This window comes from Eleutherodactylus coqui, chromosome 3 (genome assembly GCF_035609145.1).
Source record: "Eleutherodactylus coqui strain aEleCoq1 chromosome 3, aEleCoq1.hap1, whole genome shotgun sequence".
NCBI lineage: Eukaryota > Metazoa > Chordata > Amphibia > Anura > Eleutherodactylidae > Eleutherodactylus > Eleutherodactylus coqui.
The window spans coordinates 172849797-172877653 of NC_089839.1; the positions used below are offsets into that span (position 1 = coordinate 172849797).

A 27857-nucleotide genomic window follows, 5' to 3' on the forward strand; every position below is an offset into this window, starting at 1 on the left:
CACGTCTCGGCTCGCCGCCGAGCTCGGAGCACCGACAGCCGGCAGCGGAGGATCAGATGCGGTGGAGCGGCCGGCGCGCCGCGGCCGCGGCTCGGACCGCGGCGGCTCGGCTCACGGTGCGAGGAGGCGGACCGCACCGCTCCTCAGATTAAGGTCCGGGTCGGGAGTTTCCACTTCGCTAGGGTAGCGGTCAGCCGGCGGCAGCAGAGGAGATGAAGAAGAAGCGGTTCGGAGTGGACGCGGCGCTCCGGTAAGTCAGGGGTCTCGGAGGGGGTGAAGGAGGACGGTCCGGTGTGTAGGCAGGGGGTCAGCGGGATCAGCGGCAGGTGGCGGGCGGGAAGGGTAGCAGGGCGTTGGCGCGGCCTCACCTCCGTCCTGGCCCGCGGTCTTGTAGAAAGGGCTAGGTGGGTATAGTTGCCCCCAGCTGCGGTCCGATGGTTCCTGCAGGGTCTATGGGTCCATAGGCGATGTTTTAAGCATCAAAGGTCCGTGAAGGCCAGGATTTTATACGGATTTTGGTAGTTTCCCCGGAGAGCTCTCCTCACTTGCGGCTTTCCATGTTGGCCGCCAGCCACGCCCCCGCGCTTCATATATTTGTTCTTTCGACAGTCCAGTTGATACACAATTCGGTTCTACTATAAGTGCTATGGGTATCTAAATACTAAAAGACAACATTTGTACCCAGGAAAGGTGGCATGGGTGACGCGTAGTTCTGCTGTCTAGTGTCCAGCTGGCATGGTTACTAGCTGAAGGGATCAATCACAAGAGTATAACCTCATGCTCATATAGGTTTTGTAGGGCTGAACATGAATTATAGCAAAGCAATATAGAAGTAGATCAGAGAGCAATCTGATATCCAACCACACCAAGTGTATCATATCTTCGGGTCTACACTCGGCAAACAAACGATTCTGGGAATATGTCAATGACATATTTATGCAGCATGCTCCTCAAAGGAATAGACCTATATTTATCCATATGTTACACTGTGAGGAGAACTGATTTTCTCTTATAGTTTTTTACCTTGTCGGTAGCACATTCATCTTTCACTCACATTTGATTGCTAAGCTGTCATAAAAAATAAGAGAGGCTTTATAAAAGGTCTCGCACACTAAACTCAGTAGACTGACATTTCGCAACGGTTTACAAAACTATTCTAAAGCACTTGTAATTTGCATTTTGTTGCTACGATCGCATGGTACACTTAGTTACTAACTTCTATTGGTTCAGCAAGATTCTTCACCTGAAAATATTTTTAGTAAAATGACTAATATTGCAGCCTAAGATTGGAGTGGCATGGAAAACCTGCTGCCATCTGCTTTTCCCCTTCTCTGCTGTCATCATGGTGCCAAGGCGGCTTTGAGCTGAATAGCTGTTGAGTCATGTCTGACAATCTAGCCCAGACCTGGGCAAAGCACGGCCCGCGGGCCACATCCGGCCCGCTGAATAGCTCGGACCGGCCCGCAAAGAGTGTCCTGGTGACTCACCAATGAGTCCGGTGTCAGCAACGGGAAGCAGCGAAACTATGCACTCCGAAGCCTTGTCCATTTTGTTCACTTCTGTGCTGTGCTAATAGTTATTCAGGCCTTACTTATTCAAGCACCTCTACCAATGACGTAGGCTTGAATAACTTTATTAAACAGCACATAAGTTAACAAAATGGACAAGGCTTCGGAGTTTGTAGTTTCACTGCTTCCCGATGCTGAGTAAGTGATGCCACTGTAACTTCTGAGTGCCAGGATGCTCGTTGCGGACCTTGGGGAGTGCCAGGACAATCGTTCCACGCTCGTCATTGGTAAGTGTCAGGACTTTTGGTCTGGCCCTCTAAAACCATTCCAATTTCTCATGTGGCCCCATGGGAAAATTAATTGCCCACCCCTGATCTAGCCACTATGGATAAACTGCCTAACAATCATAGTCTTCCATTGGGGCTATCCTAAGGAACAAGTCTGCATTCAAGAATTCAGGCTTGCTCAGGGCAGAACTGGCAATGAGTTCAGAGCAAAGATGATATACAAGAAAGCTTGACAAGTCTTAACTGGGTCATCCCATCAGGACTACCCTTTTCCATAATCCCACTATTAAAGTTAGGAAGGGTATATCGTTTCTCCTAAAGGGAGAGCACCTAAAAGATGTGAAGGGACTTACAAGACCATGCATGCTCCTCTGGGAAATTTGAATATACAAAAGAGAGATGGAACAATGCCTCTACAGGGTCATCTATTAAAAGTCAAAACTCCCCTAAGTCACTGTCAGACCTTTTAACCGGCCTTGTAACAATGACTAAGTATATAAGCCAAATCCAGAGTTCTCTCCAGAAGGAACAGATAACCATGTACAGACAGATTGTTTCAGGGTTTTTGCCCAACATCAGAAGACTGCTGGCTTGTCTGGGTGAGAGGCCAATGAGGTGTGTCGGGAAGGGTATAGTTTTTTTCTTTAGAGAGAGCACCTAGAAGGTATAAGGGGAAATATGGCCATGCATGCTCCTCTGAGAAATTTGAATAAACAAAAGGGAGATGGAATACCCCCAGTCAAACCAGCAAACTACTGCACACTGATGATGGGCAAAACCCCCAAAACAGTCTGTCTGTACATGGTTATCTTTTCCTTACTGAAAAAGACTCTGGTTTTGGCTTATATTCCCAGTCATTGTTACAAGGCTGATTAAAAGGTCTGATACTGACTTGCAGGAATGCTGGCTTCCAATAGCTGGTGCTGCACAGTTTCATCTCCCTTTTGTATATTCAAATTCTCCTATCAGGGCACATGGGGGATGCGCCCTACTTGGGATCCCACCTTATATGACAAAGTGATGCGCCACTAACAAGCAGCAATTCTCACTCTGACAGGCAGGATCCACCCATGTACCACATGGACAGCCTCTCACATAAGGGGTCAGAACAAAATTGCATTTTTTTAAATTCTTTTTTTTTTTTTAAAGCCTCGTAAATTTCTAACACATAGAAACATATCGCCACACCCTCATATCACTTTATCCCTTTCATATTATTTCACTATTGGTCTTCTGTTGGTCTCTCCCCACTCAGTGAGCAATCTAAGTGAACCTTCAGCTTGCGTCATTGACTAGATTTCCCAGCAGCCACCCTGCTTCCCTCACCCCAATCCTCGGGCTCCTTGCACCTTTCTCTCTATTTTCATTGGAGGTTCTTCTCAGCCATGATTGCTCTCTATGTATCTGTAAGTCGCCACTTAGCTGCTGTTCTCATACAGCTGAGTGGTGATTTACAAATACATAAAGAGAGTAACTGACAGACCTACTAAAGACAATGCTGGGAACCCTAGCCTGCAGGGGAGTAGTCTGCCGAGAGGCACAGAGGTGTTCTCCGCATATGTTTGCCATGCGGGGAAGACATGGAGATCTTGCATGTGCAATTTTCCTGCACATTGATACACAGCAAGTCAATGGGAGGAGATGGAAAACTGTGCATGGTCGCAGCATTTCAGACTAACACTGAGGCCGGGCTCACACGAACGAGTCGAATTCTGCATGCAGGAGCCTGCAGTGGAATCCGGCTCTGATCTCGGCCGGCAACTCTGCATACCTTTGTTTTTCTGCATTGCGGATGACCACAGACACTCGCAGTCGGTCATGCACAGTACAGATTTTTTAAATATATTTGTTTTTCCTGCGCTGTTGCTAGCCGATGACGCGGATACCCGCTTCCTATCCGCAATGTCAATTGCGGATGGGCTGTGGGTTAGACGGCTTCCATTGACTTCAATAGAAGCCGTCCGTGCAAATTCCGCACAAAAATAGAACATGCTGCGATTTTAAATCCGCTCACGGAAATTGCAATCATTATCTCCTCATCTGAGCAGATATGCGAATGTTCTAATTTTTTTTTCAATGGGTCCTGTGTTCATGCTGCCTGTGGTTTAGGTAGGATGGACCTGGTAACAGATTCCCTTTAATGCTAAAACAAAATCGCTTACTGTATTACTGTATATCTATTAATTGATATTCTTGCGCCAAAACGGTCTTCTAGAAATTCTCACTGCCACCTTGATTGACATAAAACTGAACTGCCACTACCACTACTCTGATGTCCTTATTAGATATATCCCATAAATCGGTTTGACCACACAAAGGCGGCTAATATAGACAATTGATTGCATTGCCCGTGGCAACTACCACTTTAATTTTCAGGAGTTAAACACCATCTGTTATGTGACTAATTGCTAAGAGCAATATCTCCATTTCCCTTTGCACTTGCTTCCATCATAAATAATCTCTTTGAGATTTAACCATAGAAATAAGGAATCAGTGTGTGGTTACAGTTGACTCGGTTTCCTGAACTAAAACTGACTGCTCTGATTGCAACATTACTTTGCACATGAAAGGAACCATTTAATATGACTTCACTTGAAACTATCTTTCATCCTTGTTCTCTGTCATACTTGCTTAAAACTAATAACCTTGAAAGATAACTCCAAAGCTCATCACACTCCTGCGTTTTACTTTAATACTACAGGGTCCGAACTTGGCAACTGTCTTCAATTACAATGTCTTCCTGATAAAGGGATTTGTCCCACCGTGACACGAGGCACTGGTTATTATCTCATCTACTTACCAATCTGGAGGGTATTTCATATGTCAATAAGTAAAGTGTAATTAAAAATATTTAATTATGGTTACGATAGTGGCAGAGACAGGTGGATCCAGTTTGATTGCAGTGCAGAAAAGACTTTGTGACTTTCCTGAAGATAAATATTGTCAAAAAAGTATTTAATTGTCAGGTCTCTAAAGAGGTACATACTGGGGTAAGGGCCCTTTTACATGGGCTGATATCAGCATTACACTAGGACCAATCATCGGGATCAGTGCTTGCTTAATGCGATCATTCATCCCTCATTCACTGCGATCTGTCATTTTTTTGGGAGGCGGCGCTATGAGTGGTGCCAACCATCACTTTATTGAAGACAAAACCTCTCCAATCTCGGCCACCGAACGTCAGTTTTACAGGGCCTCCTTGTTCATCGACTGATTGGGTGCAGCTTCACAAGTGCTGACAATTGGGCAAGTGAGCGCTTCTACAAATGTTTGTGCCCGATTGTCGACCCATGTTCTTAAAAGGCATTCAACGCTGACCCCCTCTCCCCACCGAAGCAGAAACTATTAAAAAAATCTTAATTTAAAGGGCCACTCCAGAAAACCCCCCACACTTTTCCATTACAGACCCCTCACCTGATTGCCTGTCACACTTTGGATGTCCCCTACTTATCAGACACCATCTTGATATTCAGATTTATCCCTGCTTTATCTTCCTCAATGTTGTGCTAGCAATACCATGATGCATTAGCACAGGATCACATGAACAACTAAAGCCAATACCATCTCTGCCTGCTGGGAGAACAGTGTGATATCATTACCTTCTCTATTCTCCTAAGCTACACACCCTAAGTATACAGTCAGAGAGGGTGTCATCTTCATTAAAAAGGTGTACCAGGGGTCTCAAATCATCAGCAGTAACTGTGATAGGAGTTTCTGTCCCCACCCTCTTTTCAACAGCCTGTGTGGCACAGTCTATGTAATAGGAGTTCTAGTATCTGAAAAACGGACTTCTTGAGAGAACTTAAAGGGGTGGTCTCGCGAAACCAAGTGGGGTTATACACTTCCGTATGGCCATATTAATGCACTTTGTAATATACATCGTGCATTAAATATGAGCCATACAGAAGTTATTCCACTTACCTGCTCCGTTGCTAGCGTCCTCGTCTCCATGGTTCCGTCTAAATTCGGCGGCAGCTTGCTTTTTTAGACGCGCTTGCGCAGTCCGGTCTTCTCCATTCAGCACGAGCCGCTTCAGTGTGCTCCCCGCTACAGCTCTTCTGCGCATGCGCAGACGAGCTGTCACTGCTCGGGAGCGCGCTGGAGCGGCCATTCTGTACCTTCCTCTGTTAGAGGAAGGTGCAGAAACTGGAGCTGCCCAGCGGAGAAGCCCAGCCCAGCAGCCCCGAGAAGCGTCCCAGGTAAGTGATGGGTCGGGGGGGGGCTGCCGCTGCGCCGGGCTGCGCCGGGGGAACTAGCGCTGCGCCGGGGGGGGGCTGTCGCTGCGCCGGGGGGGCTGCCGCTGTGATGGGGGAACTAGGGCTAGGCCGGGGGGGGCTGTCGCTGCGCCGGGGGGGCTGCCGCTGTGATGGGGGAACTAGCGCTAGGCCGGGGGGGCTGTCGCTGCGCCGGGGGGGCTGCCGATGCGATGTGGGAACTAGCGCTAGGCCGGGGGGGCTGCCGATGTGATGGGGGAACTAGCGCTAGGCCGGGGGGGCTGTGATGGGGGGGGGGGGCTGCGCCGGTTACCTTCTGCCTGGCGGTGGGTGACTGGTCGGTGGCTGCGGGGCGTCCGGTCGGCGGCTGCTTGGCGTCCGGTTGCCATGGAGACACAGCTGGCAGCGTCTCGGGAGCGCGCACGTCGGGCTGCAGCGAGCGACGGGGAAAGAGCCGGCGGCCATCTTGGGGAAACTTTTATAAGTTGCTGAAACGCTGGAACGGTAAGTAGAAACCAGCTAGGAAAGTAATTTACAGGGGTAATTAGTAATGTATGTTTAATTAGGGGGACTGGGCAAAAAAAAAAAATCACTGCTTCCTCGAGACATCTCCTTTAAAGACAAGTATATCTCTGGTGATCAGAATGAGATCACATGACCAACTGAGGAAAAGGACTCCAGGAAGTTTCAGATTGAAAGGAATAACTAACAAAGGTAATTCTAGCCAATTTATACATATTGGAGGACACGATGCATAAAAACTAATTGCAGGAGTGGCTCTTTGAAAAAAAAATGATGCTGTTAATTTTAATTCCATTGATTTATGTAAGGTTTGTAGATTGTACTGTCAGATGTGATGAGAATAACAGCACTGAACTTTTCCTGTTAAAGGGTGGACATTAGAGATGAGTGAGTTTACTCAGTAAGGCGATATACTCGAGAGAGCATGGCCTTTTTCGAGCACCTGCTGGCTCGTCCCTGAAGATTCGGGGGGGGTCGGGGCAGCGCAGGGCAGCGAGGGGGAGGAGAGTAAGAGAGATCCCCCTCTCTCTCTCCTCCCGATCCCCTCTGCAACCCCCCGCTCACCCCCACAGCCCCCCCGAATCTTCAGGGACGAGCCAGCAGGTACTCGAAAAAGGCCATGCTCTCTCGAGTATATCGCCTTACCGATTATGCTTGCTCATCTCTAGTGGACATCATCTCAGAACCCAATGGAACATTATAAATCAGTGGGGTTCACGGAGTCAGTGACATCCGTCGTACAATTTATCCTGCACTGCATGACTGCAAGGTGATTTCTTTTAGGCTTTGTTCACATAATACAGTATCTGAGATGTATGGTCCTATGGGAGAAAGCTCGCATAAACAGGGTATTACTCAAGCGTCATGCACCAGACGGAAGTAAAAAAAAAAAGTGTCTTTTTTAGCATTCATTGGGCTGGTGTAGGTAGACATACCTTTTCTGAGCAGTATAGAACGACATAGTTGGTTTTATTTTTTCTATACAAAGGCATCTAATTAAAAAATAGTGTTATCCGTTTATTTTACAATTGGTGAAGTCAATGTGTGGCATTGTTTGCCAACAGAGTGGCATCCTTGACAGCCTTCTATCGAGAGGTGTACATCAGGAAATTCTTTCAACATGCACCTCCAACCGAAGGTCGGAACGTAATGTGAAGAAAGCTTTCTAGAAGGGCACCATGACGCTCCACTCTTTACCAGGAGTTGTGTCTGGTATTGCCGCTTACTGTAGCTATATGGAAGGGGATGGGGCTGGACTGCGAACGCACACACAACCTGTGAGTAGTGGCGGCACTGTTTTCGGAAGAATGGAACAATAAAATGCCAAAACACATATTCAGTTAGAGATAATATTGTACTATGAAAAGATAAAGCAAAAACAAACCCTTCTGACACCAAGGATAAAGCTGAAATAAAACACGTGTCCTGTTTTGCAAGCTCATATTCTGGAGGCGCAGCTCACAGCTTATGGGAAATATAATTGCCATGATAAGGCTCGAGTTTAGTATAATAAAGCAGATTTAAATTTATCTTTGTGCCGTACAACAGCATTGTCTCCAGTGCAATTTTCAAGGAGATAATAGCGCAGGCTGCAGCAAGCACATCAGGCAAATACAGTGTAACAAAATAGATTATATCGTTCCAGCAAAATGTCATGCGTATTCCTTACACCATTCTCAAGAAAATGTGGAAATCACATTTTATATAATGAAATCTCCCCGGCAGTATACAGAATCGAAAAAATTATCTTGTGCCACTTCTTCTGGCATAAAAAAAAGCAGCAAGTTTTGGCAAATATTTGCAACTTTTGTTTTTTGCCACGATTGACATTTTTTCAAGAAGAGATTAATTATAATTTATATCGGAAACTGGTGTAAATCATGGCACAAATCCAATTGGATATTCTGGTGTATGGATTGATAGAAGATCAGCATAAAAGATGGACGATCAGCTGTTCAGTAGTGAACGGCCGCTGTCTTAACTTAATGGAGAGGGGTGGGGGAGCGAGAGTAGAGAAATTTCCTGCACTGCCTGCCCCCCCCCCCCCCTTCTGGATCCTCCGTGACCAAGCCAGCACCAATAGCTCCTGTGTGACAGCACGGGAACGCGGACACACAGGGACGAGTGTCGGGCATCGTTTGCCCGACATTTGGCCCATGTAAATGGACCCTTAGCAATAGCAATGCTAATTAAATTAATCAAAACTTGCATTCGTTTCCATTATTGGTGCTTTCAAATGATTGTAAATAAAATAAGTAAAAAAAATTCTTACCTGAAAAAATGAATTTCGCCTCCGATACAGTTAAATATGACGCCATGTAATAATGGTTCCCCATTCCTTTATGAATAATAAAAAATCCCTGGTGATCCAATAAGAAAACATATAGATAGTGTTATGTCCGGTGTTTTGTCTTCACAATCTCTCTTGGAACATTTCTAGCCCCAGCTATGGTGAGGGATAGATTTGGGGCTTTTGTTTAACCCCTTAGTGACAGCCCTATCGTAAAACTACGTCCTGCTGTTGCAGGACGTGTATGGAGGGAGGTAGCGGCGCTATCTCCCTCCATACAGCACGGGCATCAGCTGTTTATTACAGCTGAAACCGGCGGGCAATAGCTGCGCTCGGCTGTTCGCGGCTATTAACCCTTTAAATGCCGCTGTCAGTTCTGCCAGCGGCATTTAAATCCCCCGAACGCTGTTTGGGGGTCCCGCACGGCCCCCCCGCGGTGAGATCAGGGGAGCCGTGCAGGTGTCATGGCAGCCAGGGGCCTAATGAATGGCCCCAGGGCTGCCTTTGCAGACTGCCTATCAAGTCATCCACACAGGGTGGCTTGAAAGACTGCCTGTAAAAAAGCAGTATGACGTAATGCTATAACATTACGTCATACTGCAGGAGCGATCAAAGCATCACATGTTACATGACTTTAAAGTAATGTAAAAAAAATAATCAATAAAGTTTTTTTAATTGTTAAAAAAAAAAGTTTTGCCATATCCATTATTAAAAAATCAAAATCATAAAATAAAAATATGTATTTGATATCGCCGCGTCCGTAAAAGTCCGATCTATCAAAGTAGTGCATTATTTTTCCCGCACGGTGAACGTCGTCTGAAAAAAAAAAAAAAGAACGCCAGAAATACACTTTTTTAGTTACCCTGTCTCCCAGAAAAAACGCAATAAAAAGCGATCAAAAAGTCGTATGTATTCCAAATTGATACTATCGGAAACTTCAGGACATCCCGCAAAAAATGAGCCCTTGCTCAACTACATTGACGAAAAAATAAAAAAGGTATTGCGCGCACAAAATGACCGCAGAAAATAATTGTAAAAAATTAAATATCTTAAAAAAAAAAAATAAAAGTACTACAGCAAAAAAAATATTATACAAGTTTGGTATCTTAGTAATCGTACTGACCCATAGAATAAAAATATCAGGTCGTTTTTGTTGCAATTTGTGTGCTGTAGAAACAGAACGCACCGAAATATGGTGGAATGTCGTTTTTTTTCCATTTCTCTCCGCTAAGAATTTTTAAAAAGTTTTTCAGTAAATTATATGGTACAATAAATAGTGCCATTGAAAAATACAACTCGTCCCGCAAAAAACAAGCCCTCATACAGCGACGTCGATGGATAAATTAAGGAGCTACGATTTTTTAAAAGGGAGTAGGAAAAAACAAAAATGGAAAAAAGCAAAAAAGCTCCGTCACTAAGGGGTTAATTGTCCCAGTTTTTCACTATTTAGGAGATAGGATACGACTTTAGACATCAATATACAGCCCGGCACCCTGCGCTTGAGGAGTTTACAGTTTACATTGTCACTCTGAATTGGCCAACAGTGATGTATTAGTACTCGTGCAATATTGGGTATCTCGCACATGCCCGGTTTGGGGAATGGACATTCTATGCACTGTTAAATGTAGTAGTGACGTAGATAGTATCGCAAGACTTGGCAAGTCGAGTGCATGGGCAATGGGTTGAACGGGACGCCAGTATCTGGATTCTCAGGATGGAGCATTGCATAGTGATGTCCGCAGCCCCCATTGTTGGTTATATGGTTAATAGGTACGTTTCCACCTGCATCAGAGCTGCGTATACATGTGCATGTGATTGGTTGTTGCTTTATATGTCCTATGCACAATGGATTAACTTGATAAAAACTGCAGACAGGAGTCGAAACGTCGACAGATTTATGCCAATGAGGGAATAAAGTTAAGGCCTATTTACACGAAGCGATGATCGCCCAAAACATGCTAAAAAGTGACTGTTTGAGCGATAATCGTTAAGTCTAAATACACGTCCATCGTGCACTTTTCGTGCACTGCCAGCTGATTGTTAAATTCGGTCCAACCTAAAATTCGTCATTCAGCCTTATTGGTAGTTCTCCACAGGTAGTGCTGATAGCATTGTATCCCATTGGAGAACAAAAGAACTGAAAGCAGATCCCGCCTCATTCAGTGAAAGCTTCATTTGCACACTTAATTGCTCTTAAGCAGCTAAGTAGCTACTTAAAAGTTTATGCAAAATGATCGCTCAAAACTGTCACTCAAACTGTCGTTTGAGCAATCATTGCTCCGTGTAAATGGGCCTTTACATCCAGGCGGATGGTTTTGCACCATATACTGCTGTCCTTTCATTATTATTCTGCGTCCACAACATAGTCATACTTTCATGGCTTTCCTGCTCACCAGATTTATTGCCATTAGAACATGTATGGGACCATCTGGGACACCAACTTCAACAGCCTATGAGTTAGTAATATCTAAAGGCTCAGTTACAGCAAATGTGGACAGATATGCTGCAGGATACCATGTAGAACCTGTATGCCTCCATACCCGCCCATATCATATCTTGCATCAGAGCTAGAGGCGGTCCAACAGGGTACTACAGCCTTCATGCCCACTCATATCATATCTTATATCCAAGCTAGAGGCAGTACAACAGGGTACTAGAACCTCTATGACTGCCTGTATCACATCTTGTATCCAAACTAGAGGTGGTACAACAAGGTACTAGAGCCTCCATGCCTGCCCGTATGACATTTCGTATCCAAGCTAGAGGCAATACACTAGGGTACTAGAGCTTCCATGCCCGCCCATATCACATCTTGTATCCAAGCTAGAGGTGGTACAACAAGGTACTAGAGCCTCCATGCCTGCTCGTATCACATCTTGTATCCAAGCTAAAGGGTGATACAACAGGGTACTAGAGCCTCCATGCGCACCCATATCACATCTTGCATCCAAGCTAGAGGCGGTATAACATGGTACTAGAGCCTCCATGCCCACCCGTATCACATCTTGTATCCAAGCTGGAGGTGGTACAACAGGGCACTAGGGCCTCCATGTCCACCTGTATCACATCTTGTATGCAAGCTAGAGGCAGTACAACAGGGTACTAGAGCCTCCATGACTGCCTGTTTCACATCTTGTATCCAAGCTAAAGGGTCATACAACAGGGTACTAGAGCTTCCATGCCCACCTGTATCACATCTTGTATCCAAGCTAGAGGCAGTACAACAGGGTACTGGAGCCTTTATGCCCGCCCTGTATCATATCCTGTATCCAAGCTAGAGGCGGCCAAACAGGATACTAGAGCCTCCCTTCAAGGGGTCAGTTTTCCGCAATAAATGATCCTTTTGCTCTGATATTGTAATCACTTACTTATATAAACATTACAATCACACAGAGAAAGTTTCATTCAATTCAGACAACTCCATCTAGGTGTTTGACAATGAGTGTATTTCATATTACTGCTCTTGGGCATGTTAAGAGGCTTTTAGTAGCTATTGCCAGCAGCTGCAGACCACACAGCATAGGCATACACAGGAGATACTACTTGTCACATTTTTGCTTTGTCATAACAACCTAATCTACCACAAATCCCTCTTCCCCAATGACAACCTTGGCTCCACAAGCCACATCAGGCTTTTTTCAAGTAAACCTTTTCCTAACACTTTCTTTACAATCTACACACTCAACACATAAATGTATAACGGAATATATTACCATTCCAATGAATCTGTGAAATTAAACTAACACAATACATTAAATGTATCTCCGCAGTTGTCACATTCCTGTACCTCATGACAACAGTGTCCACAGTACAGAAAAAGTCCATCAATATTGTAGGGGGTTTCACTGAAACAAGGAATGGGTTGCAAACTGCATATCAGGGGGCCTAAAGTCAATGAAGGAGTTGACATAACAGCCTTAAAGGGGTTGTCCCGCGAAAGCAAGTGGGGGTATACACTTCTGTATGGCCATATTAATGCACTTTGTAATGTACATCGTGCATTAAATATGAGCCATACAGAAGTTATTCACTTACCTGCTCCGTTGCTATCGTCCTCGTCTCCATGGTGCCGTCTAATTTCAGCGTCTAATCGCCCGATTAGACGCGCTTGCGCAGTCCGGTCTTCTCCCTGGTGAATGGGGCCGCTCGTGACGGAGAGCTGGTCCTCGTAGCTCCGCCCCGTCACGTGTGCCGATTCCAGCTAATCAGGAGGCTGGAATCGGCAATGGACCGCACAGAGCCCACGGTACACCATGGGAGAAGACCCGCGGCGCATCGTGGGTGAAGATCCCGGCGGTCATCTTACTAAGGTAAGGAAGAAGTCGCCGCAGCGCGGGGATTCGGGTAAGTACTAAAAGGTTTTTTTTTTAAACACATGCATTGGGTTTGTCTCGCGCCGAACGGGGGGCCTATTGAATTAAAAAAAAAAAACGTTTCGGCGCGGGACAACCCCTTTAACCTTAGTGCAACTTTTTTAACTCAAGATAACCACTAACATATGTAAAAGAAAAATATTTCTTTCATGTCAAAAAAATATAGAGAAATAGTCAGCGAGGCGCTTCAGGTGGCTAATAGGGAGAGTATATTAGTGTGCCCATATGATAAAAACGTAATGATTGGTCATAACGTAGAAGAAAATAAAAATGAAATAAAATGACTCACCCGGCGTGTGGTGGAAACTCCTGTGGAGAGGAGTCCCACCACCACCTCCAAGTCGGCTTATCAGATCTCTATGGGATCTTTCCTATGGCGTCCAACAGGTTCCCTGGTCGCTGGAGTGCCGCTGCAGAGCTGCTGTGTCCAATGCTGGATTGGGCCCACGATGTAGTAATGAGGTTAAAAAAAATTTAAAAATCCTCCTGCGCTGCCTCAAACAAACAACCGGTTTTGACAATAGTGATATTGTCTAAAAAGGTTTATTTAGGTACAATGCGTTTCGTCGCTAAACACGACTTTATCAAGTACATAATGCATTACATGGTAGTACATCTTTACATAGTTACTCACAAGTGTAGTATGGTGGTTATCTCATTGCAGTTCCGGGTGGTAGCCGCTCACATGACCTCCATGTCATATGTGCGGTGTTGGATTGTAGTAAAAGTGAAACCGAAACTACTTCCGGGATTCCGGGAGATCATGTGACGAGGTGGTCACATGATCGATGATGCGAGTGTGTCTGCCAGCCCACTCCATTGGCTTAGTGGTGTAAGGCTTATTATAGGTGGATGTGGGGGCTGGATTTACTCTCTACCGTATAGGATGGCAACGTCAGTCGGCGTGATGACGTCATCGGCGTGGTGACGCTGGATTTGGTCAATCCCTGAACATAGAATAAATGGCTAATTTATGATATGGTTAAAACATAGATACATAAATAAATAAATGAATAAATAAATAAATACATATCTTAGTAGATGCATTTGGACAGTACATTATAAACTGTTATGAAGAGAGGAATATTAATATTGTCATTAAAAAATAAATAAACATATATAAAATTAGACTTTTCTATCCTTGTCCAAAATTACGTATACATACATGTCAGCCGAGATTTTTTGTATTTCATATCTGGAAAGAATATGATCATGATGTAGTTTAGTACCATATATAATAAAAAACACAATAAAAAACCGTATAATCGAGAGAGAGAAAATTATGCATAATTCTAGTTATAGTAAAATATGAAAAATTCCATGCATAATAAAACATTATATTTTACACAGTAGAGTATCGCATTGTTAGATTTTTTCTAATACTTCATTTAATCCATTGGGTACCGCTCTAAGCAAATATTCACATGATTTAATCCCCCATCCGAGAGCTATCACGCCGGTGGCATAATCTTGCCACCCGGCACCATTACATCTACTAATGCTGGTTTCCAGTGCAGCAGTGAGAGACCCCAACACCCCATCGTAGCATCACCACGCCGATGACGTCATCACGTCAGCCGACGTCACAACGCCGACTGACGTTGCCATCCTATACGGTAGAGAGTAAATCCAGCCCCCACATCCACCTATAATAAGCCTTACACCACTAAGCCAATGGAGTGGGCTGGCAGACACACTCGCATCATCGATCATGTGACCACCTCGTCACATGATCTCCCGGAATCCCGGAAGTAGTTTCGGTTTCACTTTTACTACAATCCAACACCGCACATATGACATGGAGGTCATGTGAGCGGCTACCACCCGGAACTGCAATGAGATAACCACCATACTACACTTGTGAGTAACTATATAAAGATGTACTACCATGTAATGCATTATGTACTTGATAAAGTCGTGTTTAGCGACGAAACGCGTTGTACCTAAATAAACCTTTTTAGACAATATCACTATTGTCAAAACCGGTCGTTTGTTTGAGGCAGCACAGGAGCATTTTAAAATTTTTTTTAACCTCATCCTTTCATATCAAAGGTCTTCATAGCCATTAAACGCATATCTATGGATTACGACTGGAGATAAGCGAGTATACTCGCTAAGGCAAACTACTCGAGCGAGTAGTGCCTTATTCGAGTACCTGCCCGCTCGTCTCTAAAGATTCGGGTGGCAGCGGGGGGTGGTGAGCGGCGGGGGAGAGCGGGGAGATCTCTCTCTCCCTCTCCCCCCCCCCCCCTCCCCCCTGCTTACCGCCGCAACTCACCTGTTACCGGCGCCGGCACCCGTATCTTTAGAGACGAGCAGGCAGGTACTCGAATAAGGCACTACTCGCTCAAGTAGTTTGCCTTATCGAGTATGCTCGCTCATCTCTAATTATGACCTATCTTTTAGCAACCAACCAGTTTCACTTTATTATGGCAATTTGCCAATGTAAATCAAGAAGTCACATACTACATACCTCCACTTTACAAGAATTCTCTAATGTTTTTCTACTGGTATAGATTTTCCGCAGTGGAAAACCTGCACCACAATCCACATCAAATGCTGCGGCTTTTGATATGATTTTTTGATGCAAATTTGCAGCAGATTTCACTCTTTCAATTGAAAAAGTAAAATCTGATCACACCTGAATTAAAAGCTGCATCAAAATCTGCACCACATCTCTGGGATATGTCCTCAATAACTGATCGGTGGCGGTTCAACCGTCACCATCCCAGCCAATGGCTAGAACAAATGGGCATTAGCTCTAGGGAAACTCCTTGCCAACTAAGTTCGTCGGCTACGCTTGAAGTCATTTTACAAGCCACCTTCAGTTCTCCAGGTAAGAGATCTACAAAAAGCAATTTAGGGCATGATCATAGCCCACTTTAAATTCATAGGAAAGTAATGTATTCCCATTACAATAACTACTTTGCATTGATATATTACTCTATAACCTGATATATCTTTTGTTATCATAAATTACTAAAGCGGCTAATTAATGTACTGCACAACATAAAAAAAAAAACAAAAGGTTGTGCCAAATTGTGTAAGCTCCAAATTCATTTATTTTTCATAACCTGATGAAGCTGGTGCCAAAAAGTATAATATCAAAAAGGAAAAGAAGCAAGGCTAAGAACTAAGTGCCTAATTCATCATAAGCTGCATAAGAACAGCAAGAAGGTGCAAGAAGTAGCGGGCAGTTACAGATAGGTTCGGTATTTTCTATCCTGATTTCCAGGAAGGGAATTATTCACCAGCATCAGTCAGACTGATTGATCGTGTCGAAATGCAATTCGAGATATGGATAAAAGCATACTTTCTCATTCACCAATGTATCGTTATTGGAAACAAATGCTTTAATTCACATGATCAAGTGTGGTAAAAAAAACCCCACATATATAGAAAAGTCTCAACAACAGTAAAACTATTGTCCAGCCAAGCAGCCTTGTGGAGTCTTTGAGAAAATGTCCTCAAACTTGTAACTGGAAACATAAGTCCGAGAGTTGCCTTCTTGTGAAAACTTTTATAGTCTATCTCCTTTTTGAATTTCTCTATTCAGAAATTGGTTACAACTAGTGTTGAGTGAACCAAACCAGTAAAAGCCAGTTTTCGGTCAAACTTTGCTAAATGTTCAGTTTGGCATGAACATGGACCAAACTTTTAACAAAGTTCTACCTGAAACAAGGTTCTACTGGTTCGGTTCCCTAAACACTAGCCCTGAACATTGGAGTATAACACTGGTGTCATAAAAGCCCTGTATAACACATTCAGGCCTCAGTCAGACGGGCGTTTTTTGGGGCGATTTGCGCATGCGTATGCGATCCGCGTATATCTAGACCCAATGGTTCACAATGGCATCGGTCACATGTCCGTTTTTTATGCGGATGTGCGATAAATTATAGGACACAACGATTCGCAGAACACGCCTAACTGTGTTCTGCGTTTAATTGTGCGCACCAAAGGCATGTACTGCAACTAGCTGCGTTTTTTCACTGGCGAGCACACCTCACACCTCACTGTGCATAGTCTTCTAGGAATTGATTACTTGAATTAAATAGCAAAGGCTGACAAGGTGGTCGTAATATGGGGGCAACAGGTTATCTTATCAAATCTTTGCAATATGTATTTTATAAATGAACAAAATGTTCGCGCCGCTACTTTAGCGCACAATAGAAGAGAAATAGCATGTCACAACCCGGCCAAACCGCTTTTTTTGAGGGGGGGGGGGGGGGGATTACATGCACGACGAAAAAGTTCCGGCCGGTCCAAGATTTCATGCGCATTTTGATGCGCATGGCGATATTTCTCAGGTCACACGGACGTTTTGCTGCGACGATAAAACGCGCCTAGGTGCAGATTTTTGGGCGAATCGTCGGCCCCGGTCACGCGATTTGCGCATCCGCAAATCGCGTGAAAAAACGCCCGTCTGACCAAGGCCTCAGAATGTTATAGAGGGCTTTTATTGCTCTTAGACAGTGTTATACACCAGTTGTAGGGGTTCTGGTGAATTTCCGGTTCAAATTTATTTGGATTGAACCCAATTGTTTTACAAAAGTTCAACAAACCGGACAAACTGAACTTTTCAAAAGTTTACTCTTTACTATTAACAACCATTAAAGTTGTTGTCTTATCAAGACATTCCCTTTATGGATGGAAGTTGGCCTAGGGAACAGCTTATTGCATGGTTCTGGTGATCAACTAGGTAGGGAACATCCAATTTGTAATACATTCACAGGGGTTTTCTGGGACTATAAAAAATATATTACAAGCTTAAAATGGTGTAAAATTAAGAAAAAATGTACATCCATCTACTTCAGCAGCTTCCTGTCCAGTGCTGTAGACCCAGTGCCCGACACATGGAACTCAGATGAAGACGTTGTTCATTGAGCACATGACCACTCAGCCAATCAAAGGCTTCAGCGGCTATGGAAGAATCACTAATGAAACCCGTGAAGGCTGAACAGTCAAGTGTGCAATAAATGGCATGTGACCGCCTACCAGTTTCTTCCACGTTCCAGCCGATGGGGACTGTGGCTCCTGCTCTGGACGGGGAACTTATTAAGTGGGCAAGTATTTATTTTCTCTTTATTTTACATTGTTTTAAGATCATAAAATTATAAAATATTTTTTTACAGTCCTGGAGAACCCCTTTAATTTCAAGTGAATAATTCACCATGCAACACTACCCATGGAAGGACCGATTCTGTCAATGCAAGAGCCACTTTTTGTTAGCATCTTTCTGCTAATTGATGGGCGTCTTGAGCAGGCAATTTCCCTCAATAACATCCACATGCCCTAACAGTTCATATGGAAATATGATATGGATATAACTATATATATATAGGACAACCCTTTTAAACGATCTCCTAGAATAGCTTGTTAAAGATGTTCAACGGTGTACAAAAATTTGCTCTGAATTCAGTGTCCTGAACTGACATCTACCAGGGAGTAATCGGAGATAGACGAGTTGTTAGAAACATTTTGCTGGCCTAACTCATCAAAACGATTTCTGTTGTCAGGTATTGTGTGCCTAAGCAACCAGACTGTCTGGCATGACCCAGTTGGTTACAGCTGAACTGACATTCTGCTGACAGCAAAGAAAAAAGTAGCACAGCAATACAAAAAGTCCTGTCATTGCTCAACACAGGGGATGATAGCAATCAGATTTCCTTTTCAAATACATTTTGTTGGAGGATCTCTTTAACCACATGACCCTGGACACATGACCACATGACCCTGCAGGTCCCTTCCAACTCTATGGTTTTATGATTCTATGACATATAGCCCACCTCATCTTTATCCTCTCACTTATTAGCCATGTACAATTTTTTCTCAATATCGGAATGAAGATTCAGTAATACTATGCATGATAAAATGTAACAGTGACAACTCTTCACAGTTTCAATTCTTCATACCCTGGCAATCATAGGTGCCAACTGTCTCTCTGAACCTCAAGCAACCCTCTAAAGTGCATTAGGAAGCTAAATGAAGAAAGGAGATTGAAGGCTTTAGAGAAAAGACGAAACTGTAAGATTGGTGATAAAAGTCTAATTGGTGAGTTTCTCACTGCTGAGACCCCCACCGATCCAGAGACCCTTGCCTTGCCCCTCCTCTTGTTACTGCAGGCAGGAATATGTCTCCTACCCACAGTGACATTAAATTGGATGGACAGACAGCTGAGCATGCACACGCGCTGCTCAATTCATTTCAATAGGACTGACGGAAAAAGCGGAGTGCTTGTACTCTGCTATTGTTACGTGTGCTGCTGGGATCTGTGGTACTATGTACTTCTAGCAGCACAGTCAGGCGGTTGAGGGTTAATTGAGCTGGCTGGGTGTGGTACTTCCTGCTAGCCAATCTCCTGGATCTGTGCTCCCATATAAACCCAGCTCCTGTCAGTCTCTGGCTGGGTTCCCTAGGGTATGCACTCATGTTAGTTCTGTGTCCTGTAACTTGTTATCAGTCATGGTCTGTCCTGTTCCCACTCTGATCTGTGTTTGCAAGTAAGTCTATTGTGTGGCTCTGCTTCCCCAAGATTGTCTGGACACCTGTCATCCTAGTCTGCAGTACATGCAGCCCCCTTTTCCTTCCCCCTGTTCAGGTGCAGCCTCCAGAAATCTTATGTCTTACTCTGGGTGTCAGTTGGTGTAACTGGACACTCCCCTGTGTCAGCTTGTGTAGCTGACTGTCTATTCCCCCCGGTATGAGGACACATACACTTGCTGTGAGTTCCTCCTGTGTGCATGTGATGTAAGTGGAGTCTGTCTGGCTCTGTTCCCTGTTCTCTGTCCTGTTGCTGATGCAGCTGGCTGTGTGTCCAGTGTTCTGTTCTGTCCTGTTGCAAGCTTTCCTGAGTAATCTCTGTCTTGCTGGTTCATGTCCGTTTGTACGTTTAAATTCTGTCAGTTTCTTGTCAGTTTGCTGTGTGACCTGCTATTTGTGTCCTGTCCTGTTGCAGCCTTCTGTGTGAACGCTGTCTGGTTCTGTTGGACTCCTGGTTAGTGTAGGGACTAGCAGTATAACCAGGAGCCGTGAAGTGGCCCGCTAGCTTTCAACATCTTGTACAACATGTCAACTAATACCTGGTATTTATATTCAGCTTATCTGTTACTAGTAGTTTCATTTTGGCTGCTGTATGCTCTGTGTTCTGGCTCTGTGCATCCTGTGGTTCTGTCTCTGTCATGTAGCATGTGTATGTCTCCTGTTCTGTGGCGTGGCTCCAAGGATCAGCTAGGGCCGAGTTCCGAAAACCGCTGGGCTGCCCTTATTGGGGCAATGTTCCCCGCTTAGGTAGGGCCATGCCATCCTCCCCCGTAGCCAGGGTCAGTTGCCTGAAACCTGTGTGAATCCCGTGTGACCCTGGTGCTACCTGTATGCGTCCATTCCATCCATTACATTTCCCATTTTGGGTGCGATCGTGTGGGCTCCCGTGCTTAGGCTGTCCACACAATCGTAACAGCTATCTCCTTAGTTCTATTGAAAGTGAGTAGAATAGCACCAAGCAGGCATGGCCATCTCTCCATTCAATCTCCTCCTCACAGTGGGGATGCAGTAAGCCTGCAGTGAGGAGGAGAGTGGGACACTTCACCCTTGTTCTCAGGAGCGGTGGAGCCTTCAGGGGTGAAACCCCGACCGTTCACACTTTTACCACCTATCCTATGGATAGGTGATAAACATTAAAGGGGTTGTCCCGCGGCAGCAAGTGGGTCTATACACTTCTGTATGTCCATATTAATGCACTTTGTAATGTACATTGTGCATTAATTATGAGCCATACAGAAGTTATAAAAAGTTTTTTACTTACCTGCTCCGTTGCTAGCGTCCTCGTTCCCATGGAGCCGACTAATTTTCGCCCTCCGATGGCCAAATTAGCCGCGCTTGCGCAGTCCGGGTCTTCTGCTCTCTTCAATGGAGCCGCTCGTGCAGAATGCCGGCTCCGTGTAGCTCCGCCCCGTCACGTGCCGATTCCAGCCAATCAGGAGGCTGGAATCGGCAATGGACCGCATAGAAGAGCTGCGGTCCACGGAGGGAGCAGACCCCGGCGGCCATCTTCAGCAGGTAAGTATGAAGACACCGGACCACCGGGATTCAGGTAAGCGCTGAGCGGTTTGTTTTTTTAACCCCTGCATCGGGGTTGTCTCGCGCCGAACGGGGGGGGGGGTTAAAAAAAAAAAAAAAACCCGTTTTGGCGCGGGACAACCCCTTTAATTCTGGTAAACCCCTTTAAATGGAAGCTAAATTTTCACAACCATTTTTTATTGCTGCATCTAGGATCAAGCAGCTTTGTGAACAGTTTTAAAGGGGTTGCCCAGGACTTGAAAAAAAATGTCTCTTTTCTGCGGAAAGTAGCGCCACACTTATCCACAGCTTGTGTGTGCTATTGCAGCTCAGCCTCATTTACTTCAATGAATCTATGCTGCAATACCAAACAGAGAGAATAAGGGAAAATTGGCTTCTAACTCATTGGGGTTTAGACTACGCTATTCCATCCCTCAGGGTCCTGTAAAAGAAAAAAAGGAGAATTCATTCAACAAAGGCTATAAAAGCCTATAGGGAACGCATGCTATGTGGCATCCGTCACAGTCCTCCATTGATGTCAATGTCCATATATGGACAGTTATTAAGCTGTCCATAAGCTCTTCTGGCAGACAGTAGAGCAGAGCTATGATTTTATGCATGGTCGTCTTGCCTGTACACTCCTCGGGAAATATCCACTGCTTTTAACCCTTTCCAATCCACTGTCTGACGTCTGAAGACATTATGATTTAAAGGGGTTGTCCCGCGAAAGCAAGTGGGGTTCAGCACTTCTGTATGGCCATATTAATGCACTTTGTAATATACATCGTGCATTAATTATGAGCCATACAGAAGTTATTCACTTACCTGCTCCGTTGCTAGCGTCCTCGTCGCCATGGATCCGTCTAAATTCGCTGTCTCCTGGTGTTTTTAGACGCGCTTGCGCAGTCCGGTCTTCTCCCTGGTGAATGGGGCCGCTCGTGCCGGAGAGCTGGTCCTCGTAGCTCCGCCCCGTCACGTGTGCCGATTCCAGCCAATCAGGAGGATGGAATCGGCAACGGACCGCACGGAGCCCACGGTGCACCATGGGGGAAGACCCGTGGTGCATTGTGGGTGAAGATCCCGGCGGCCATCTTGGCAAAGGAAGAAAGAAGTCGCCGCAGCGCGGGGATTCGGGTAAGTAATAAACTTTTTTTTTTTAACCCATCCCTTGGGTTTGTCTCGCGCCGAACGGGGGGCCTATTGAATAAAAAAAAAAACGTTTCGGCGTGAGACAACCCCTTTAAGGCTGTACAGCTCTGATGCTGGAAGACATCCGTCGGGGTTCCCTTATTGTATACTGCCAGCCTCTCTGCTGTCGCAGCCTATCCAGTGTGTCACCTCATGCAGTACTGGCTTTAGCCAGCATATAGCGCCGTTGTATAACGGCAGTAAAAGAGTAAGCCCCCTAGGAAAACCAGGATACAAATTGGATTGGAAAGGGTTAAGGATTACTATCAAGAGTTGTACAACCTTAGAGGTCAATTCGATGATGTGCCACTGGAGGCTTTGCAGGCCAAAATTACAAGATATGTAACTGAAATTGCTCTCCCTGCAATCTCTGACGCAACCAAAAGGCATTTTGAAGAGGCTTTTTTAGAGGAGGAAATTTCTGAAGTCATTAAAAATCCCCAGCCTTTGATCATGTACACTGCGCCTTTATGGTGACTCTAATTCTCAGGTCTAAGCCAACAGTATTTTCTCACCAATTTTGCCATCAGAAACAGTACTCGACTGGGATGCCTTATTTCTCCTTTGTTGTATGCTATCGTAGTAGATCATCTGGCAACAACATTGCCCAACAACCCCAGTGTGAACAGTCTACAGGTCGGCTCTAAACAAAATGAACTGGCCTTGTATGCGGATGATCTGTTACTCTACGTGACGCAACCCAGTGTCCTTCCCATCTAATCTACATGAATTTACTAGGTTTAGACACTTGAGTAATTTTAAGGTAAATCTCAACAAATGAATGTCCCTTAACATAACTCTTCCCACTAAGGAAGTTGAGCACCTTTCCTATCACTTCCCATTTTGGAGTGCTTGATCAATCATTTAGTTGGGTGTTTGTATCTCTCCGGATCCTTCGCAGATTTACCAGCTTAATTATCTTCCCCTTTCAGACCAGACTGTGAAGTTTCTGAACACATACTCAGAAACCCTTGTTTTGTTTAGGTCATGAAAAGGTTCTCAAAATGGACATAGTCGCTAGACTTTTCTATATTTTTCGAACACTACCCATTAGGCACCCAAACAGTTTTTAAACATCTGAAAATATCCTTCTTAAAATTTGCATGGGGCAAGGGGTTCAGTCGGCTTAACTTCTGTGTCATGACTTGCTCAAAAACTGTGACCAGCATGGAAGTGCCTAATAACCATTTATATCACTCTGTCCTGACTCACATACTGGATTGGCACTTCTGTAAAAATATAAACCAACGGTTAAGACTTGGATGTGGACTTGGTTTGGCTACATGCTACCCTGGTTATCTCCAGCTGACAGACCATCTACCCTTTCTTGTACATCCTTCTCCTCTTCAACATTTCACATGTGGGATGCTTTAGTGAAGAAGAATGTGCTCACTAATTAAATGGCCCATGAACCCCACTTCTTCACAACCCTGATTTCCTACCAAGAGAGAACAAGCACCTTTCTGGACTAAAAGGCAGATGACAATAAGAGGCTTCGCTAAGTGGTCGGTGGTGGCTCCCTGCCATTATTCACTGCCCTACAAGAAGCCTCACCTAACACTCTCTAACCTTGGCTCAAATATCAGCTAGTTTTTTTTTGTTCAATCCTCCTCTCGAGCCTCACTTTTCTCATGGATGCCCATGGACTTCGAACATCTTTCTGAAAGACAAGACCCCTACATCCATTGTTCCGTATTTATAACCTTCTCCTGATTAACATATCCACAGAGAAACCCCTCTATGTTCACTTCTGGGAGTGGGAGATGCAGATGCCATTTCCGAAACAGACTGGGACGGATCTTTTATGCTGTCCCACGAGCTACCATTGGCAAGTGTGGTACAGGAAATAAATTATGAACTGCTGACTTGGTATAGGTGCCCTGCTCTGCTGCACAAGGTCTTTCAGACAGTACCTGGGAGCTGTTGGAGATGCAGATCTGAGCGAGGTACGATGCTGCACGTCTGGTGGAACTGGACCTGAATAAAACTCTTTTGGGATCAAATTATATTATTTGGTTACTGACAATCAGTTTACAGCCACCTCACAAAATGCACTACTCTCTATTATCCCTGGCCCACTCTCTGATCAAAAAAGGAGGCTTCCTTCACCACTTGCTGAATTCTGCTAGATCAGATATCCCATGGGATTAGAAAAGTGCACAGCTGCCGTTAATTGAAAAATGGGTACAGAAGGTGAACCACATCATGGGTATGGAAGAATTGGTGGTAGAGGACTTGTCTGATCCCGGTAAATGCCTACTTCACTAGCTCCCCTGGACAATGTTTCACGATTCTGTAGTCTTTCAGAATTCGGTCAACTAGATTTTTACTTTTTTCTCTTATGACACAAACTGTTCATAAGTATTATTCCTAAGTAGATATTTGCGCTCAATTTAGCTAGGACGGAGTCATAAGCTCATTTCAAAAACTTAATTTTGGCTTCCCCTCCCTTCCCCCAACTGCATTTTAAGTAATTTTTTTTCTTTTTTGTGTTTGTTAATAGGGATGAGCGAGAATACTCGCTAAGGCACCACTCGCTCGAGTAATGTGCCTTAGCCGAGTATCTCCCGGCTAGTCCCTAAAGATTCGGGGGCCGGCGCGGGGGGGAGGCGGGCAGGAACGGAGGGGAGATCTCTCTCTCCCTCTCTCCCGCCCGCTCTCCCCTGCTCCCCGCCGCAACTCACCTGTCAGCTGCGGCGGCCCTCGAATCTTTAGAGACGAGCAGGGAGATACTCGGCTAAGGCACATTACTCGAGCGAGCACATATTACTCGCTCATCCCTATTTGTTAATCTTTTCCTCCTGACCTTGTAGACTATTCCCACTCATAGGTCTGTCTCTTTTGACTCTCTTCGAACTCCACTTCCTGGTTTTCTTGATGAGCACTATTGCATGGCCACTACAACCTGTCTTCCAAGCTTATATGTTGTTTTTGGGTGGGCACTCCTCCCTCCGCTTATTGGTTTTGTAACAATATTGAATGAAAGCAGGTTTATCCAAAATACTACTCTACTGCACTGTAGGCCTCCAGCATATGGCCGTATCAGATCCCGCTGCGAGAATTCTTGCAACGGGATGCAACCCGTGCCCCTGCAGTGACCCGTGGCTCACCTCCTCACGGCGTCTTTTCCACTCTGCTAATGTGCCGGCTGCCGCCCAGCCAGCACGTCTGCAGTGCATAGCTGGCGCATCAGCAGTGACGGTTCTGTGCGGGCCTCTGCGGGGCTTGTACAGAAATAGGACACTCCGTGATTTGTTTATCGCGCGAGTTTTCACGCGGTCAAATCTCGGCTGTCTGCATAGGATTGCATTATCTAATGCAATCCTATGACAGCGGGCACAAGCGAAAATTCTGCAGGAAATCCCGCCGTGGAATTTCCACCCATGTGCAGGAGGCCATAGTAAGATGCTCTGTGTTCTGTTTGAACTATATTTTTCTTAATCTTGTACTTACATACCCAAAACATAACAAACAGATTGAGCATAACTCAAAATGTTATAAATAAAGTTGGTACATAAAAAACAGGTTGGATACAGCTCTGTTGACTGAAAAATAAAAATGCTCTGGTCCTGGAATATGGTGCCACACAGAATACATTTTTGTTTAAAAAAAAAAAAGGTTTATATTGTGCAAAGGTGGTAAAAACTATACAATTTTGGTGTTGTCATAATCTTAATGACTCATAGAATAAAGGTAACATAATATGTATACCACACTGTAGATGCCATTAAAATAAAGCTCAAAAAACAATAATGAAATTGCTTCTTTCCATTGTTGTCAGCCCAAAAAAAAAATAATAAAAACGTATTTAATATATCAGTGGTTCCTATAAAAACTGGACTCGTCCTCCAAAATACAAGATCTCATACATCTACACTAACAAAAAAATTAAAAGGTACGACCACTGAAACACAAAAGGGATACGATTAACTGGTTCTTAAGGCTAAAATTAGTTGTTATGAAGGGGATAAAAATGTACTTAAGACGAGCGAGTTCTGCTTCAAATATATTTACAGGAGACATAAATCCAAAATCGACAATAAAAAAAATGACATTTCCAATTTTAACGTGACTGTTGGGGTAGTTAAAAAATTGCTGCAGCGATGGACCTTCCCTTTAAACAGTGAATAATAAGAGGTCCCTCTGGGCTACTGCTGTAAACACCGACTAAGCAGTATTTCTTATTTTCTGGTTATGGACTTCAGTTACACAGCAGATTCCATAATGATTATGCAATGAGTTAATTTCACGCAGCTTAACATCAAACAATTTCTTCAAGTTAGAATGTAAAACTGTGACTAGTTATACTTTTCTATATAAAATTCATAACAAATTTAACGACTTGCTGCAAACACACCTGCATGTACAAAAAAGATAACATAAAATGAAGAAATATTTCTTCAGTCTATGTTATAAACATGGACATCTCCGATTAATGTCAATAATGAGATTTCAATCCAGTTTCTACTGTGGTTTAACCTCTGCATTCAACAAAATACCTGATTTTCTTCATGGGACACCCTCATTTGTTCCTTGATAACAGACATCCTTGCAGCCTCCTCCTTTCGAAGGACTCTTTCCTTCTTAAGTTCTGGGCTCCAAAATGTTTTAATACTATTCATGGAAGATCCAAGTTTGCTGTCTTTGATGTCCAGCTCTTTTCGTAGTAGCTCGTTTTCCCTCTGTAGATCCTTTAGTTGAACCTGAAGGTCAAGCATGGTGCTGTCTCTCACCTGTCGTAACATAGAAGGAACCTGGTGATGATGGTGGTGGTGATGGTGAGGACCGCTCAAGCCTATATGGTCAGTGTAGGACAGGACATCTGTGTGTGAAAGACCAGCAGAGGCAATGTTTGGGCTGCTTCCCATTGCTGTGACTCTTCCACCATAGATAGCTCTATTTGTAGCCCTTCCAAGAGTCATGGTTCCTTTTGGAAAAGTAGTAGACGCAACACCCTCATGGTCACTCAAGTACATAGGTCCAGACGTTGCATAGGCTGCATTAAGGGACTGGATATTTTCCATTGACAGCGTTTTGCCTGCTCCTCCTCCTCCACTACTTGTTCGTCTATGGCCCAAACGAGGTGATCTTGGCAAACGAGGCGATCTGGAAGGACTGCCTTCCAAATTAGTGATTGTACGTGCACTTCCATACATAGCTGCGCTGTATTGCAGTACCAGACAAGAAAACTAATTATGTATACTATTAAACAAGGATTAGTAAGTCTATCTTAGCATCTAGAGATCTGCTTGAGATTTCATTGTTCTTTCATCATTATGAAGACCCTCCAAGCAAAGGCAACCTAGAAACAAACAAATTGAGAAAATGAGGATAACCAAATAAGTATACATAATTAAAATAAAAAGGCAATTTTGTGAAAAGGTTAAATGACATATTTTTATATCATATACATATTGCAG

At 44.4% G+C, this 27857-nt stretch overlaps 1 protein-coding gene across 1 annotated transcript in view; it reads right to left on the minus strand.

Moving 5' to 3' along the window:
- ERC2 (ELKS/RAB6-interacting/CAST family member 2) overlaps positions 1 to 27593 on the minus strand; it is a 991327-nt gene extending 963734 nt beyond the window's left edge. The window contains exon 1 of the mRNA XM_066594594.1: positions 26937 to 27593. Within this exon, the coding sequence (XP_066450691.1) occupies positions 26937 to 27593 (657 nt within the window). The remainder of the gene's footprint in view (positions 1 to 26936) is intronic.
- Positions 27594 to 27857: the final 264 nt, after the last annotated feature.